The sequence below is a fragment of the Sebastes fasciatus genome, chromosome 24 (assembly GCF_043250625.1).
Source record: "Sebastes fasciatus isolate fSebFas1 chromosome 24, fSebFas1.pri, whole genome shotgun sequence".
NCBI lineage: Eukaryota > Metazoa > Chordata > Actinopteri > Perciformes > Sebastidae > Sebastes > Sebastes fasciatus.
The window spans coordinates 16,045,940-16,065,073 of NC_133818.1; the positions used below are offsets into that span (position 1 = coordinate 16,045,940).

Below are 19,134 nucleotides of genomic sequence, written 5' to 3' on the forward strand. Positions count from 1 at the left end.
CAAAGACACACACACGAGCCATAACAATCATGCCTGAGCACGTCAGCGCTCACTATCCTGAATCTGTGTGAAGCTTTTTTATCCATCAGCTGTATTTAATCTCTCACACACACACACACACCTGCAATCACATTGGTGCCAAAGAATCTGCAGCCTGCATCCCTCATTGCTCTCATTTCAACAACTCCTGAAGTGCACACACACACACACACACACACACACACACACACGTATGCATAGAGGTCCATCCTTATCAGTGCAGGACAACCACATCCCCACTCTGCAGCTCAGCACTGATCAGCTGGGCCGGCGGATGGATAGCACACATGAACCTAAAAACCCCCCCATTGGTGTGTTTGCACTGCAAAAAAAATGAGGCCTGGCGTTATTTCCCAGCCGAAAATAGACCAACGCACCACCATCCGTGCACTGTGCGCACACCTCCGCGCACAGTGCACAAAAAAAACGCACTGATCCAGACACTGCTTTTGCTGGCAACGGATTGCATGCATCTCCTGTGTTTGTGCGCGTTTGTGCACTGTGAAGGAATGCAGTGATACACCACAGCTCGGTGTGGTGCCTTTCTCTTGCAAAAAGCACACACACACGCATAAATTAACACAAATCCCCATCGGGTTACATTCAAACACGCACGGGCAAATAAACGCACTCCTTTTTTTTTGGATTCCAACATGGCAGCAGATATAGCAAGAGAAAAGGCGCACATATAGAGAGGATGCAGAATTAGGAGATGTTCTGGAACCAGGAGGGATTCAGCGGGTGGAGGAGCCTCACTTGGCCGAACACCTCGCCTCGCTCCCCGGCCAACAACCACCATCAACACCCGCTGCTGTGGAGGTTGGGTTTTAATGGCTCCAACATCTTTTCCTCCCTTTTTCAAGCGCATCCTTTTAAATGCAACATTTTAAACTTATATATATTTTTTATTCTGTATTCTTGATCCACATATTTTAACATGCTATAGGTGACATTCATTCCGAGATCATCACACAAGAAGTGAGAACATCTATGATCTATACCATGTGAATGCATCTTTTGTGCAGGTTTTATGCGCAGATTGTGGACTACAGTTGTAATAATGTGCGTTTTGTGCGTAATGTGTCACCAGATCACCTCCTCTCTGCCACATCCACTGTGTGTGAACAGGTTTACTGCATTATCCCCACCAGCACAATCAACCATCCCCATTATTAATCACAGCCCCAGCACTCACTTCCGAAGCTGCTCCCGCATCGCCGGCCCGGTCAGAGCGCTCCGCGGTCCGGCTGGAAATGAACCGATTCCCCGGTGGCAAGAACCGAGGCGATATATCCCGACACCGACACCCTCCTCCACCGCGGTCCCGACCCGACCCAAAGCAGGACGCTACCACCGGAGAGAGGCGGTCGAGGTTACCGTGTGTAGCCTCCGTGTGTGTCGGTGTGTTAACTGTGTAAAGCAGCAGCGGCGGCGGCGGCGGTGGTGGTGGGTTGGTTGGTTGCAGAGGCTAAGTGGCTGCAGGCAGCGAGACGCGGGTCAATAGCGCGGGAATAAAACACAAAGCGCTTCCGCTTAATGCTTCAAAATAAAAGTTTCACTTAGAACAGGGGTCAGCAACCTCTCCAGTGGCTCCCTGTGGATTTATACAAATGGAAATGAATAACTGCTTTTTGTTTTCATTTTTATTTATCATTGTTGAGGTCTATGGTACACCTGTCAATGATTAGGGCCACATTGAGGGAAAAAAATAAATCTGAGATTTAGAATAGAATAAAGTCATAATATTACGAGAATAAAGTCATAAGTTTATGAGATAAAAGTCAAAGGTTTACAAGATAAGTCGTAATATTATGACAATAAAGTCATAATATTATAAAGTAGTAATTTTACTTGTTATTTTCTTTTTTTCTCATAAAGTTATGACTTTATTCTCGTAATACTATGACTTTGTTCTGGAAATCTCAGATTTTTTCCCCCTCAATGTGGCCCTAATACTCTACATTGGAGCCGATCCCAGCTGACATTGGGCGAAGACGGGGTGCACCCTGGACAGGTTGCCAGACTATCATACATAGAGATAGACAACCATTCACGCACACATTCACACCTACGGGCAATTTAGAGTCAACAATGAACCTAACCTGCATTTCTTTGGACTGTGGCAAGGCCTATGGAAAGGAGGCTGGGTCACGTACGGACATGGGTCTTGGGGTATGGGGTATGACACACGCGCATTGTAACTGAAGCTGCGGTCGTGCGTTGCGATTGGTTAAATGTTGGCAAGTGCAGACCAGATTTTACTGCGCATGTGTTCTACCCCCAAAGATATGACGCGTGACCCAGCCTCCTTTCCATAGGCCTTGGGCTGTGGGAGGAAACCTGAGCACCCGGAGAAAACCCACAGGGGGGGGGGACGCACAGGAGGGCCGCAAGGCGGTGTTGCTAACCATTGCACCACCATGCAGCCCTTACACGAGATGTGTTAAGAAAAGAATTAAGCAAAACTGAACATTGCTGACGCCTTTATTTTGAAATTAAACTCAGCATACTTCCTGTCTAGTCCTGTCTGCTTCTGGGAAACTTGACTCAGCTCAGTTAGACGAGGCGGAGCTCAGGCTCACTGCCTCTGCCTCCCTTCCCCCCATCCCACTGTTTCTGAAAGCAAAGGAGCCTCAACACCATCCGAGGAGGTTTTTCACCTCCCTGACGAGAGAGAGAGAGAGAGAGAGAGAGAGAGAGAGAGAGAGAGAGAGAGAGAGAGAGAGAGAGAGAGAGAGAGAGAGAGAGAGAGAGAGAGAGAGAGAGAGAGAGAGAGAGAGAGAGAGAGAGAGAGAGAGAGAGAGGCTCTTTGCTTTTCAAGGCACACAGATTTCCACATTCAAGGCCATGGAGAGAGAGAGAAAGAAAGAGGAACAGTAAAGAAGAAAGAGGAAAAGTGGGAGACAAAAAGGGAAAGAAGACACACAGGAGAGAAGAGACAGGAAGAAAGAGAGAGAGAGAGAGGGGAGGAGGAGGAGGAGGAGGGGGGTCTCTTTGCTTTGGGAATCAGTGTTCAAGGCTTGAGAAATGTAGGCTATGTTGCACCAGCAAAGAGAGAACAGCCTGTAATTTATAGGCAAGTCTCAACTGTTATTTCATCCCATCACAACAGTATGTCTTTATACCTAAGTGTGTGTGGAGGTGTGTGTGTGTGTGTGTGTGTGTGTGTGTGTGTGTGCAGCAGAGAGACAATGACAGATTGGAAGAGGACGGAGAGGGATGGATCCAACACGTCACACAATTTCCTGATTTTTAAGCTCTCATTTTGCAGCGGACTGTGTTTGTGTAGGAGGTCACGGATGTAAACTGACTCCACCCGTGGGGAGGGGAGGGGGGGAGCACGCTTATCATCAAGGTGGATGTTGCAGGTTCGAGGAAATCATCTCCAGAGGCAGACAAGGGATCGTGCGCGAGAAGCAGTTGGTCGGCCATATGTCGTCGCGCTGTGCCCTGAATGTGTATGAGAGTGTGTTTGTTCGATGAGTCACAGCGAGTGTATAGTGTGGGGAGTCTGCAATGTGTGCACGGACACTATATGGACAAAAGTATGCAGACATCCCTGTAAACACTAGGGCTGGGACGATACACCTATCTCCTGATTCAATACTATCACGATACTTTCGTTCGATATGTATTGCGATTCAATATTACGATTTATTGCGATTTTTGTTAACTTTTTTAACACTAGACCACGGGAAAAAAGTTGAATCATGCACTTCTAGGGACTTTTACTTTTTAACTTTCTTCCAGCAAACTAAAAATCAAAGAATAAAGACATTTCCCTCACACATTAGTGGTATTTTCTTTTATATTTATGAGGGACATGTAATGTTTTATACTTCTGATGAATATAATCCAACCAATCTTATTTCCATAAATGTATTTTGTATATACAGTTCCCTTTGTTGACACCTTATTTTGAAAACCGGACATAGTCCCACATGTCTACTTCCTCTAACTTCTCCAAGGTGGTCTCTAGCTCTCCCGTCAGCTCCGTTCTCTTTATACATCCATGGTCAGCTCCATCGGGGCCGTTTCAATGCATTTAACATAAATGTCTAGTGTCCACATGCTTTTGGCCATATAATGTACAGTATATGTGTGTGTTAATATGCATGTGTGTGACACAAATCCATATCTTTTCTCTCTATATATATATATACAGTGAAAGATGTTAATGTGTAGACAGGTGTGTGTGAGTGCGTGTGTGGTCAGCTGGCACTCACAGGGCCTCGGTCATCTGGTCAGGTCCAGCTTTCTCACTGCATGTGGAGAGGAGAATCTGTCACTTCTCTTTCCCTTCCCTCCTCCTCTCTCTTTCTCTCAGTTGAGTGTGTTTCTCTCACGTGCAGTTAATTCCACGTCAAACATGGCATCACTCTCACTCGGTCATTACGTGTTAACTCAAACACAACAAGCTGCTAGTTGCTGATTACCAAGCCCGTGCAATCTACTGTATGAGCTCTCTTGACTGAAGAAGAAGAAGAAGCAGGAAGTGAGGTTGACCAATCACATTGGGGTGGGGGGATTATTCTGACCAATGAGTTAGGAATGTGAGGTGGAGAGTTAAGCCTACGTCATATCTAGGCCACTGTGGCTACAGTAACGATGTAACAATTACAAGATAAAGGCCATGTCACATCAAAAAAAATATAATAAGCATAGACTGTATGAAAGAAGTGGACGTAGCCTCCCAGTCTGAAAAGTGAAGCCAACGCAAAATGCCTTAAACCTTTCTGACAGCCAGCAGGGGGCGACGACTCTGGTTGCAAAAAGAAGTCAGATTATACAGAAGTCTATGAGAAAATGAGCCTACTTCTCACTTGATTTATTACCTTAGTAAACTTTTTTCTAATGAGTTTATGGTCTCAATCGCTAGTTTCAAGTCTTAAAATTTTGTAAATTATGGTCACATTTAGAGTTATATAGATGATAAAGCAGGGGATGCTTTAGGGCGTGGCTACCTTGTGATTGCCAAGTCGCTACCACCTCTCAATCAGGATAAAGGCGTCACAAGAGTATAGAACAGACGAAACTCTGGTGTTTTTTTGACAACAGCCGCTGATGCCATTTTGGACGGAAAGCGCTTATTATATTTATTTATAATATTTTATTGTTCAACCCAGGCCATTTCAGTAGAATATGACAATAGAATAGAAGCAATTAAGTTTTACTTTTGTACCGCACTTTGAAGGCGGACATTATACTGGCGTCCAGTAGTCGCTTTCAGTCCAAAATGGCAGAAGAGTTTTGGACAATAAAGATTTACTTTATTTTATTGTATTGTATTGTATTGTAGAGGCTCAGCGCTGATGTTGCAATGGAACAAACAAAAGACTTTCAGTTCTTGGCAATATACGTTCTTCGGAGGCGTAGCAATGTCTATCCCTCCCCAGCTCCACCCCCTCGTCCAAATATGGTCACTTCTGGCTCCAAAAAAAACAAGATGGCAACGGCCAAAATGCCAAACTCGAGGCTTCAAAAATGGTAGTCCACAAACCAATAGATGGCGTCACGTTGGCTATGTCCACTTCTTTTATACAAACCATGGTAACAACTATGTTCATCCTTGTGTATTTGCAAAATTCCCACAGGGCTAGTTGGTAAAGTTTCTATTTTTCCCTGGATTTTGCCATTAACTTCCCCCTGGAGGTGTTATTTCTTCTTCACATAAAATCATAATAACACACTTACTGGATAATTTACACAAAAGTCTGTATATAAAAAAAATGTTTTTGCTACTTAGTAGGCCACATTCTGTTTAAAGCTGGTATTTCTGCACAGCATAGGTTTGTTTCTGACTCCAGGATTTTTCAATAACTCCAGTGTTGTAAAGTGCAAAAGACAAAATTTACTGGAAAAAGATTTGTTTGTTTTTATCTAACAAAATATTCTGCTTCAATCCATATTTGTTGCTGTTTAGCTGACGAGTTCTATTCATTAAAGAAAGCTGAATTAATAAAAGCAGACACTAAAACACCGTATTCAAATTGAGGGTTTTGTTCAAGAATTATAACTATGATGGGGCTCAGCTTTTCTTAGATACAAGTGGGGGGGGGGGGGGGGCTTCGAGGAAAATAGGTTGGGAACCGGTGCTCTAAACTATTCAAGTAATGAGGACATTACTGCTCCAAAAAAACACAATGTAAAACATCCATGAAATGATCATTTGTAGCCAAATAACTGCATGTGGGTTGAAAAAATGTAAAATGCATCTAATTATCTCTCATGTCTAACTCAGTGAATTACCTCCGCTGTACCGACTCACCAGCAGTTACACGACTGTTTGTGCACCCTGCAGCGCTGAAGGACGAGCTGCAAGCCGGTGCTTACTACTGTGCTAACACACCCCACCTCCAAAACTTATGCTATCTGCTGATGAGTAGTAAACAGTCTCACAGCATTCACCAGAGCACTGCAGCGCGGCCGGGGACTCCATTGCTCCACAAGCATGTTTCCAGACATAATGAAGGAAATATGTTTAAGATTTTGACCCACCATGCAGTGTTTTGGCAACAACAGAGTTTTCCTATTAGGTTTAACACGTTTTTGGAGTAAAGATGATCATGTTATCGGCGTAGCAGTAGGTAAAAGGCAGAGACTGTACAACTACTTAGCATCATGGTTTTCACTGAGAAATACAGTATCATTTACACAGTGCTGATCATGTTAAAGAATTTTAAATTTTACATCTATCGCGTGAAAACCGAGTTGCTTCCAGGGTGTCACCAATGTGACCCAGCGACAAGCCTATTCCTTCAGGTGGCAAAGGATCAAATATGGCTGCTATAACTACCACACGTTTTCCTGTTGGTCTGACCCAGGATCATTTTAAATGTTGAGATTCGCTTTGGTTCCCTAACGTTATCTGAATGTATAGATGGATACATGGATGACTGTATGGGTGGGTTGATGGATGGACAGATGGTAAAATGTCGTCGGAAAAAAGGATTAAATGTACTAAATGTGAAAGGACTAACAGTTGGCTGAATTCTTCAAAGAAAGACGGTGGTCGTGTCTAGAAGGGAGCCCGCAAACAGCGAAATCTGATTTGAGACAACCGAGGACCTATTATAACCTTGACTATTCAAGGTAGATACCTAACCTTAACTAATCAAGGTCGATGCTTAACCTTAACTATTCAAGGTCGATGCCAAACCTTAACTATTCAAGGTCAATGCCTAACCTTAACTAATCAAGGTCGATGCTTAACCTTAACTAATCAATGTCAATGCCAAACCTTAACTATTCAAGGTCAATGCCTAACCTTAACTAATCAATGTCAATGCCTAACCTTAACTATTCAAGGTCAATGCCTAACCTTAACTATTCAAGGTCAATGCCTAACCTTAACGAATCAAGGTCAATGCCTAACCTTAACTAATTGAGATCAATGCCTAGCCTTAACTAATCAAGGTCAATGCCTAACCTTAACTAATCAAGGTCAATGCCTAACCTTAACTAATTGAGATCAATGACTTAACAAGGTTAGGCCCCAGTTTGCGGGTTCCCCTCTAGCCACCACAGACAGACAGACAGACAGACTAAATGGATGACTATTAGACACCATTAGAGACACCAGGCAAGCCAACAGTTCACCGCAAAACAACACAGTTAGCATTCAACGCTGCATCAGTCCAGCTCAAAGTATTTTAAGTCAGGATGAAACTTTTGACTGTGTCTCACTTCCTTAATGTGACCCTGCTGAAACAGCAATTTGATGAACTGGGCAAGAGTTTAGCTGGTGCCCCTTGCACCGCAGTCAATTCTACAACCACCATTTCTGTACAGTCCACTGGATTATATTCGCTAAAGAACAATAGTACATTTAGTTCAGGGATGGATGTATTAAGGTCAACCACAGATTGAGATTGAAATGGGTTATCCATAAACATTAGGAGATAGAATAAATTTAGTGAGTTTGAGAAAAGAGGTTGAAAAAGAACAGGATTTGCTGCTTTGTATCTAAAAAAGGAGATTCCAACTTTTTACACACTGATAGGTTAAGATAAAAGATTGTTTTTGCAAAAGAAAAAGTTGGTTGTAATATTCATGGTCATGTATATTTCTCTTAAAGGAGTAAATGGAAACATCCTTCCAGGAGATCCTGCAGAACATTGCCGATAAAACAACCAGGGAGCGCTACAGAACAAGCTGTCTGCCTACACCGTGCATTCAGTTACACTGAACAGCAGTCTCTGATGAAGGCAAGATAGCAGAACGTGTCTGGTGTTGATCTGATACCAACACATTTTCCAAACTATTTCAAATACTTTGGCTTAAGTTGGATACGTTAGTGTCAATGCACAGCACACCCCACTCTGTTTGTTAAAAGGTCCAACACAGGCTCGCGGCAGTTCGTGAGATAGTCACGCAATTTAATCTATTTGATTTGTTTACACAGACTTTTCTTCCGTGACGCTAACGCAACGACGTATCTTTCATGCGTTTTCCTATTTGTCAATTTCCACTACAGTCTTTTCAAAATGAAACTACTTAGGTAGGTTTAGGAAAAGATCGACTTGGTAAGGCTTAAGCAACAAGCTATTTAGTTAGGTTTGGGAAAAGATTGCGGTTTAGGTTCAAATAACACTGGAAGTGGCGTAAACTTAAGTACAGAAGTAACGTGACAAAAAACAACTTAGTTAGCTTTAGGAAAAGATAAGTACGGAAGTACGTTTGGGTTAAAATAACTCCAGAAGTGGCATAATTAAGTACGGAAGTTGCGTGACAAAAACTACTTAGTTAGGTTTAGGAAAAGATCGCGATTTGGGTTTAAATAACTCCTTAAGTGCTGTAACTTAAGTACGGAAATTACGTGACAAATAAATCAACTTTGACTTGTGGTTTCACACGGGTCTCCTGGACGAAAGTCCGTGTTTTTTGACCCACCCATCCACCCCGACCTCCTCGCTACACAGCGTTCGCCGCTCTTTATACTTCCGTAGTTCACAGTTACGTGGATTACATACCAATTGATTTCGTGCTGACAGTCACGAAAAATATGTGAAATTCGTGTCTACGTAAACAAATCAATACATTTAATTTCATGACTATTTCACGAACCGCTGTGTGACTGAAAGGTTAGTACACTCAGGTTAGAAGTTTATGCTATTTTCATGCCATTCAACCAGACCATTAGCCAGTGTCAAGCATCTGTCAACTTCACTAGAACTAGTGCTAACTAAATAGGTCAGAATTTGTGTGTAGACTAGTGGAGCTGTTCCATAAATAGCCGTGAAGAGATGTGCTGGCCACAGCTCAGAGGTCAGTACTTACTTTATGTAGTAGGGCACGTTGTTTGGGGAGATGCCCTGCTCGAAGGGGCTCTCTACAGATCCTGCTGAGACAGAGAAACAAGGGTCACAACGACTGTTCAAACTGTCTGCAGGCTATTAAACGTTCCCCACACGCATTTTACTGCACGACCAACATCCTGTAGGTCTAACAAAAGCGTGGCCATCCAGGATATGTGTAAGCAGCAGTTACCACAAAGCATCACGTGTAATGAAAAAATGTCTTCAAAGTAATATACATGATAATGAAAAACAGCAGAAAAACAAGAAATATTGCTAATTATCTCACTTATTATGCCCACAAGAGTTGGCACACCAAGCATTAAAGCAGACTGTGCTTTCTGGGAATTGTCAGCACAGTTGGAATGCATCTCTGACCAATCAGATCGCTTGGCTGAAACTACCCGCTGTATAAGCGTTATTGCGCCCCGCGGGTGAAATTTACTGCAGTTAAAAACAGAGCGATGCATCGTGGGACGACTGCCAGAACACATGCGGTGTATATCAACATAGCAGTAAGATATGAAAAACGGGTTATTATAACCCCATCACCATATCTATCTGTCCTGCTATATCTATTAGAGCTCCATTATCAAGTTAGATGGAACATTTATAGATGAACAAATTACTTTTTACCTACAAGCGATATTTAAATCTATGTTCTGTCCCTTGATATCCTATTTTACTTTTCTACCATCTTACAGAATATATCAAGTGTCAATTCACTTTTTGTTTCTTCCTTTTCTTATTTGTTTCTTACAGCCCCCCCTCCCCTGTGGTTCATCAATTTTAATAACCGCCATGAGCGTATGAGTGATGTTGTGATCTTTTGTTATCTGTGCTCTTTTAATTACTCTGCAGATGAGCTGTAATTAAACTAAAGAGAATTGATGAGAAAGAGGGCAGCTAGCAGTTTGTGGCTCCAGGTGGACATCCTTAAAAAAGCACGCTTATAGTCTTACACTTTGATACATCATTAATCTGCTGTTTGTTGGAGAAAATGATATCTCTGCTTCTTTAAAAAAATAATGTGTAATCAAGAAAGACTGTTAAGAGCTGACTCAAAAAGCTGCTGTTTACCTTTGACAATTAAATCGCTGACTGCCAGCAAACTCCAACTGTAACTTGCGTTGGAAATAAGCCTAGTTATGTCTACCAAAGTTGAACTATATTATAATTATTAGTAATAATATCATCAAACTGTGACCACAAATAGACCCCTTCACCCAAGCCCTGCTTAGCGAATGATCATAATGAATGAGTTGCTACGCTTTCAAACTTTTCGTTCGAACACGGCATATAGTTTACAATAATAACGGTGACGCATAGCACTCAAAATTTCTTCGGAATTTTTGAAACTATATGTCCTTGATTTCAAACAGAGCTACACAAAAACAGCCAATTTTTGTAAATGATAGTATAGTATGTAGTATATAATAATAGGGGGCAACATTTGAGGCTCATACGATACGTGAATATTCACTGTCAGTGTGCTAAACGGCTAAATGATGCTGGTGACAGTGACTAGCATGGCTAGAACGTTAGCTTTGAGTGTGAGGCTGCTGCAATAATACAGTCATACATTAACGTTATTGCAGCATCAGACTAAATCTCAGCCTATAGATCAAAAAGTTGGTTAAAAACACGTTGGTTATTTACAGAAAACTCTTAGCCTGACGGGATGCAATCAGATATGTAGAGATGTCCGGATCAGTAATATCCGTCTTCTGTGTTGGACGGGCGAAGACTGAAGAGACATGGTGGCGATCAACCTTCATTTGTTAAGGTATCGTGAACGCTCAGGTTCAGGCAAGATCGCAAAATAATTATAAGACATGTGTATAAAACAATCGTTTGTATAACAAGAGATGCATGCGTACGAACTTGTCAGAATTACAATCCAAACACACGTCAAATTGCATTGAAGTCTAAGAGATCTTCGGTTTTCTTTGTGCCGGTCTGATGTATCGCCAGATTATCCACCAATCAGAGCACAGTAGTGCTAGCCAATCACAGCAAACATGACCCAAACTTTTTCCTTCAGTGCAACACTCAATGAGGGACTTTAACACCACGTGTCACTGTGATACAGCCTTGGCCGTATTAGGTTAAGCGCCGGGTCATATTGGAAATTCAGAGATAAAATTAAAACAAGCGAGTTGCATAAACAGATCGATACGCCGTCAATGAGCAGCCGGATGAGAGCGAGTCGATATATACTCTTTCTCTCTTCACTTATTCTGTGACCTGTTGACACTCTCTCTCTCTCGCTCTCTCTCTCTCGCTCTCGCTCTCGCTCTCTCTCTCTCTCTCGCACTAACACATCACTTATTGAGTGCCACTGACTCAGTCAGATGCTGCCAGCAGGTGGGTGCCTCATTTTGTCTAACACATTTTGTCTTACCTCTTTCTTACACACACACACACACACAGTTACTTGTCGACTGTCAACAGTCTGATGTATGCAGGTAGGTGTGTGTGTGTGTGTGTGTGTGTGTGTGTGTGTGTGTGTGTTTTACTCACCATGCAGAAGGCCAAAATCCCTGTGAGCGTCCGTCAGCTGCTTTAGATGTTCATTGATGGAGATCTGATGGAGAAAGATGGAAAGAAATGCATTTAGATAGATAGATAGATAGATAGATAGATAGACAGATAGATAGACAGACAGATAGACAGATAGACAGATAGATAGATAGATAGATAGATGGATAGCCTTGTTTCCTGGGAAAAGAAAAAATCTAATCTTAGGAATCAATCATTTTAAGGCCACGAGAAAACTTTCAGCCCCCGTGCTTCCTCAAAGTAATGAATTGCTTTATGATGCGATGGTGGGAATACACTGCGTTTGTCACTATGAACCATGACGCATGATATACTCAAAAGAAAGAGCAGCAAATAGAAATACATGGACGGGGCAGACGGAGGGAGAGGAGGAGTGGGAGGCGAAGAGAGACACAAAGACAAGCATGGAGGAGATAATTGAATTTGTATGGAGGAATTAGAGAGGATGCAGTCTCTCCTGTGAGTCTCCTTCAGCTCGGAATGAGCTGTCTATCTAGATGGAGTTGAGATAATTGTGCCAAATCAGCGCGGCGCTGTAGGTACACACGGCGAGGCGGGGCGAAGCCCAGCGGGGTGCGCACGCTTCACAGATTCCCATCTAAACTGCAAACGCTTGTCATTCATCCAAGGAAACACCTATTCTGTTGGCACTGGTTTTACAGTATCATCTACTCAATGTAAGATATGACTGCATCACCGGCATTACAATATTATATCTTTAAATTTAATGATTCTCATGTTTTTACTTTATTTGAACACTCTTGGTATAATTCCTCAGTTCAAAATATAAAGAATAGAGTTTTTGATTTTCAGGTTGTAGCGGTTCAGTTTTAAAGCTAAAGTGGAGATACTGGTATCATATAGAAAACCTAAAGAATCCATTGGTACCAACCATTCCATACTGGTTAGTCATACATTCTCACTCCCAACTCGTCAAATACCGCCGCTTGGTCAGCGCCCCTCGGTATCGGAGAACAAAGCACGGGGTACCCCTCTTGCGTTACTTTTGGACGGACCAGAGACGGCGTGTCAATATACGCTTTTTACATGGATAGTATACTTTCAAAATATACTTCCGTTTTCACAGGAAGTTAGGTTTAGGCAACACAACCACTTAGTTAGGTTCAAAGAACGTATATTGCCAAGAAGTGAAAGTCAGTTGTTTGTTTCATTGCAACATCAGCGCCCAGCAGCAGAGCTACGCTTCCGCCATTATGGACTGAAAGGGACGACCGCGCGCCAGTTAAACGTCTGCATAAAAAAGTGAGTACAAAAATAAAACTAAACTAAAACTAAAACTACTGCATTAAAAATATTTTTTACCAAGTTGCAATGTATTATTTTAATAATAAATAACAATTCAGTAAATATGTATTTATTTGTCATATTTTGTTTTACAAAGTTAGGAAAGTCATATTTAAGTCCAGCCTGATGCTGCCTTACACATAAAAGAATGATCTCAGTCACTTCCACACAGTGAGGCCTACAGCTGATGAATTAAACACTGGTATCGGATCGGTACCCAAAGCCCAGGTATCACTATTGGTATCGAGACTGAAAAAGTCAGATTGGTGCATTGTCATTCATTTTGGTGTGAGCTAATTGTCAGATATAATTCATGCAGTTTGAAGATGAAATCCAATAAATGCTATTTGGCAATACTCAAATGGACAACCATTTACTTACACAACCTTAGAGGATGGCATATATAGGTCAGAATGTCCCAAATCACTTCTGAACCAAGCCTACGTTCATTATTTATCAGGCAAATGTATCCCGATCACCATTTATCACACAATTTCTGCATACGACTTCTCAAAACCTGCTGCTTGAATTCCTCTGATGTATAATTCACATAAATAGACGTGTGAGTCAGGCATGATTTCAGTCCGGTACCAACACTCGACAGCTCGCTGCATCCTGACCATCCCTGGAGGAGTGTCTATAATCACTGATGCTTCCTGACACAATGTTCGAAATGATCTAATGTTCCCAGGCAACACATGCAGCTCCGGCCGGCACGCCGAGCTTTGGCAGACGCTGATTAGCGGCAGATTTTTGTTCCAGGAAGTAAAAAAAAAGTGAATCATCGGAAGCTTAAAGGCATCTCAACTTTCTCTGATAGAAGTCTTGAGGCTGAGGGGCCGAGATGGACAGATTGGCTGATTAACTATCCAACCTTTCATCCACAACCCAAATAAAAAAGGCCACTGATGAGACATTGTCAGGGGAGTGTGTGTGATTCACGGTATGAGATGAAGAACAGATGAAGATGAGACGACAGTGACGACCGCTCCTTTTTTTGTGGTGGTGGGGGGAGGGGCTTTTTTGATGTGACATGAAACCAAAACGACGAAATTACCTTCGAGTCCACCTCACCCAATCCATTTCTGCCTGAGTTGCTTTTCCCCGTATCCACGGTAACCTAATTAGAATCGTACAAACGAGAGGAGCGGGGTTGTTGAGGAGGAATTTGTCGAAATTACTCAGAGTGCACTATGTCCCCGCCGCCAACCAATCAGCTTCGACCTTTTAGGCATGACAGAACACTGTGAACCAACTAAAGTGACCTGATTGTGCAGGTACCACACACACAGACACACACATACAACACAAGCACTCACCTCAAATTTAAGCCACATTAACTAAAGCAGAAAACATGAAAGCCTAAACACACATTGGATGCACGCACGCACGCACGCACGCACGCACACACACATTTCTATCCATCACCCTGCCATTAAAAGTGATGCCAACATTCCTGGGCAAACCTCCCGCTCCCAATGAACCACCTGCAATGGAAACTGACTTAAAGAGCTGGCAGTTAAATCCTTTTTTCTGTCCAAATGAAACACTTAAATTCTCTTCTCACCGTTTGATATATCAACTGTATCAAGTGGCCATATTTATCAAGCTGCTAAGTGTGAAAGACGAAAGTAAAAATCCTTCACTTTTTACTACGACTTGCAAAGAATAAAAAACATTTATCACATTTCTTTTGGACTGATACCCACGTATTCCTTTAAGAGAGCTCCAGAGATCTTTTAAGGCAGAAACATACAAGCAAGTGCCACAGCGAAACTAGCCACAAACTATCATACAGAGAAGAGTTGTTAAATATTGGATTTGAGCATTTGATAGGATGCTACACCACTTCTTATTTACTTACTTTTTGCATCTTTCTTTCTCCCTCTCCTGCTGTCTGTCTACATCAACTACACTGATGTTCTCACCTTCACTACAAGACAAAGGTGTGTGTGTGCGTGTGTGTGTGTGTGTGTGCAAGCATCTGGTCAGGTGCTAACTTCAGAGAGACCGTCCGTCTGGTCCCGTCACCGTGGTGTCACCGCGGCGACCGGGACTCCTGTGCATTAGTTGGCCTCTCTGGCAGCTGATTGGCTCTATCTGTCACCCCCGGTAATAATCACTGTCTGACTTCCAGCGCGGCAGCCACTGGCTTTATTGAGACTGATGGAGGCGCACCCTGTGCTGCCTCTGATCACCGACACATGGTGTGTGTGTGTGTGTGTGTGTGTGTGTGTGTGTGTGTTTTGTCCTTATCACAGTAGCTTTCCCACAAAGTAACACATCTCACATATGCTAACAGGTACACACACTATTTTAGGTGTAAGCTAAAGATTATCTTTGACATGTTGGTTGTGAGGCATCCTTGTCAACAACTCTATAATCACCATTGCTCTATCATAGTTTAATAACTGTACAAGCAGTGGATTTCTCCACATGTTGAAGTGGTGGGTGTGCATGGGGTCAGAGTCCTGCACCGGGTCGGGCACGTAAATTACGGTATTTTGTGTAAAAAAAAAAATGTCATCGTCATTAAAATGATAATAGCTGGTCCACCTTAAAGGTCAGCCCACCTTTAGTGAGCCTGAGCTGTTGCTGCCGCTAACTTCGGGGCTAACCTCCTTCACTGTAATCAGCAGGTGGCGAGCAAGACCCAAGAACTTGGCTTGGGTCTTGAGGAGTTGTAGCATTTATATTACATGACTATTGGTACAAACGTTTACACATCAGTGTGGCAAAGAACCTTCCGAGATATACTCGCCAAGTGGAAAATCCTCCCGTATTTGGCACTTGGCGGGGTGTTCATTTCGGACCCCGGCGGAATGTATCGCCACCAGCATGGAGTGCACTCATCACAGCTAGTGAAAGAGACTTTTCCTCAGCTGGATTTGCGATTCAAGAACGGAGAACCCAACTGAAACCACATTAAAAAATAAAGCAAATAAGGGAGTGGCTGTGTAGAAGCCTATGCGCTTCATCACGGGTGTCGCAGGTCTTAAGCCCCTGAGACACGAAAGCCAACAGTCCGTCGTCAGGACAGTTTGGGGCCATTGGTGAGCCTCTGTCGGCCTAGTTCTTTCAGTGATTCCCGCACCGTCGGCTCTACTCTGCCGGTGTCGAAGGTTTTACGGACGATTCAGCATGTGGAATCGGCAGCGGACGCTGTTGGTGAGAGAAATCACTCTGATTGGCTGTTCAGCTTAAACGAATCAGTGCACGAGAAGAGAAATGGATGTGAGGAAAGCAAGCCGACGAGTAAAGTCAAGAGGAAAACAGAAGGCTCTTCTCATTTTTCACCTTCGTCTCATCTGATCATTCCAACACACGAACATTTTCACAGCGACATGGCCGTCTGGAATGAAGCTAAGTGGTGAGTAAGAGTGGTTTGAAAATGGACGCTTTGTTTCATGTACGTATCATAATAACAGCTTGTATATACCCGCAGTCCTCTGTCTTCCGTTTTCCCTTTTCGAATGATGAATACAGACTACCGCCGCCTGCTGGTGTGGAGAGTTATTTAATCTCACCCAACTGGCCGTCAGCAGTAGTCTTTGTGGTGTGTTCGAGTGCAACTTTATGGCCAAGACTGAGGCGACGTGAGGCGACGGAACTGGTGGCCTTTGTCGCCGCTAGTTCATTGATGTCGGGTTGGTGTGTCTGGGCCATTAAATTAACGGGTCTTTCCGGCACTGAACTTTGCTGGTGTGGGCGGGTGTGGGTTTGCAAAACTGGACCTGTGCAGGACTCCGGAGGAGGGTAGTGTCCTTTTTTCAGCCAAAGCCAAAAACACATACATAGAATGCGCAATTGAAAAAAAAGAGAACCTGGATTTTGTCATTTGATCTAAAACAGCAACTGGAGCCTGCAAAAAGGTAGAGTTTGCAGCATCGTTCAAACTTTGAACATCTGTTTTCTGTAAATTCCAACATGATAGAGTTGGACAAAACAAAAACACATCGCTCAGACATCGGACGCATCAGACGGTTTTGTCTTCATTAATTAAAGTGGAGATACAGCTGTGACGGGTCACACGATCACTGACTTAAACACCACATCTGTCTCTCTCGCTCTCTCTTGACAGAGCCACAAAGTTGTGGAGACTTGCAGATGAATGTATGTACAGTATATGTACATATTGAACAAGTGTGTGTGTGTGTGTGTGTGTACCTGGAGCAGCCTCCAGCGCGTGTTGAGATCTTCGATGCGGTCCAGGTTGCTAGGCGACAGCTGGATGTCGGGTGGACCGAAAGTGGACGCCAACTGGTTCATGTGTATTACGTCATCCTTAATTGGAGCGATCTCATCCTGAAACTCCTGCAACACACACACACACACACACACACACACACGCACACAAGATGAATTCCCAGGTCCTTTGTGTGATGCTACATTGTTTAGAGTGCTGAGAGGACAGATGGGACACACAGACAGGTTGTTAGTAGCCCTCGGTTCAGTCGTTTCTCACCTCAACTGCTCTAACAGTGAGAAGCAGATGCATCCATCATGTAAACCCCACTTCTTCTGCTTGTTTAATGCTTGCTGATGTATGGAAAACACTGACAGGCTTAAGTAGGATGAATGCAATATTGCTACCGGTGTATCATTACTGGTTGATAGATGCAAGGCGGGCGAACTCTTCTGTGTCTTCCACTTCAGCTGCATGCAGTTGGAGAAGGTAATGTACATCTGTGACTGTCACATGTGGCTTTAAAAGGTGCTGTGGGAGCATTTTAACACCTATGAATTGTTATGAAATCATTTTTTAGACCTTGGTACATTTACTACAAACAAATAAGAATGTCACTGAGAAGACGAGCATACTCTCGTACACATGAATACTCTTGGAGGTCAGTTATAGAAAGTTAACAGTGACCTCTCAGGGCTTCCGTAGTAGTTTGACGGCACATCCTGCTAAATTCAAAGTGAGCGTCGCTCAATCTGACCTTGACTCTCTCGATATGCTCCGGCAGGGAGTCGATCAGCAGGTCACCGACGGGTTCCCACGCCTCCTTCACCATCTCGGCCTGCCTCAGCTGTCCGTCCAGCACGTCCTCCGCCTCCTGGAGCTCCATGAGCCGATCCAGAGCCATCTCCAGCCTCCTCTGCCAGTCGGCCGAGTCGCCGTTGAGCCGGTCCCACTTGGTCACCACGTCGTCCGCTTCTTTGCGTAGGATTCGCCCCACATTCTGGGCTCGCTCCTCCGGGCTGATATCTGAGGGGTTTGTGGAAAGAAGAATCGTGATCGCGATTAATATTCAATTCATTGTGCAGCCCTAATAGAACCCATTTTCATTCACGTATCTTGAGGTCAGAGGTCAAGGGACTCCTCTGAAAATTTAATGTAAATTTAATTTAAATTTCTCTGACAGTTCTTCTTAGTACATTTTTTTTTACAGGGTAACTTGTAATCTGTAAGATATTACATTTTTAAAAGTAACCTTCCCAACACTGTGCACGACAGTGCATGACAACACCTGTTTCCTGTTACAAAGGCGCAAATACCGAAATCTCTTGTGAAATAACCAAAATTGTGAGAGAAAAAACGTGAGAAAACATTTAAATAAAAACATTTCCAAACATAATCCTTCTACAGCGAAGCCACTTGTGATTAATCTGTGCTTTCTAATAAACATCTATTCATTTGTTACAGACTTGTGGGAATAAATATAGATATTAATAACTTTAATTCCACCTACAATCTGTGTGGAAATGTCCTAATGAGGAGAAAAAGCCTGCTGCTACATGAACATCATTACTGAGAAGAAGAAGAGCTCCTGCAGTTGTATCAAGTCCTGGTTTTGTCCACTGAAAGTGTGCACAGTTCTAACTATTTAAGACGTGGATTTAAGTTTAAAAGCCTGTTAACTCTTTTAAAGCAACCAAGAGACTGTCTCACTTATATGTCAAACCACTCAGGCTGTTTGTAGACACA

The 19,134-nt window shown here is 43.1% G+C and overlaps 1 protein-coding gene across 9 annotated transcripts in view; it reads right to left on the reverse strand.

Moving 5' to 3' along the window:
• Positions 1 to 19,134, reverse strand: part of dmd (dystrophin) — a 308,168-nt gene that overhangs the window by 44,003 nt on the left and 245,031 nt on the right. For 3 of the 9 annotated variants that reach the window (XM_074626938.1, XM_074626937.1, XM_074626940.1), the window contains 6 exons: positions 18,146 to 18,414; positions 17,370 to 17,516; positions 14,260 to 14,322; positions 11,859 to 11,922; positions 9,319 to 9,382; positions 4,266 to 4,301 (listed from right to left, as the gene is read on the reverse strand). In XM_074626938.1, coding sequence (XP_074483039.1) covers positions 4,266 to 4,301; positions 9,319 to 9,382; positions 11,859 to 11,922; positions 14,260 to 14,322; positions 17,370 to 17,516; positions 18,146 to 18,414 — 643 coding nt within the window. Of the gene's footprint in view, positions 1 to 1,234; positions 1,523 to 4,265; positions 4,302 to 9,318; positions 9,383 to 11,858; positions 11,923 to 14,259; positions 14,323 to 17,369; positions 17,517 to 18,145; positions 18,415 to 19,134 lie in introns of those variants that run through there. The other 6 variants (XM_074626939.1, XM_074626941.1, XM_074626944.1 and 3 more) reach the window with 4 other exon arrangements.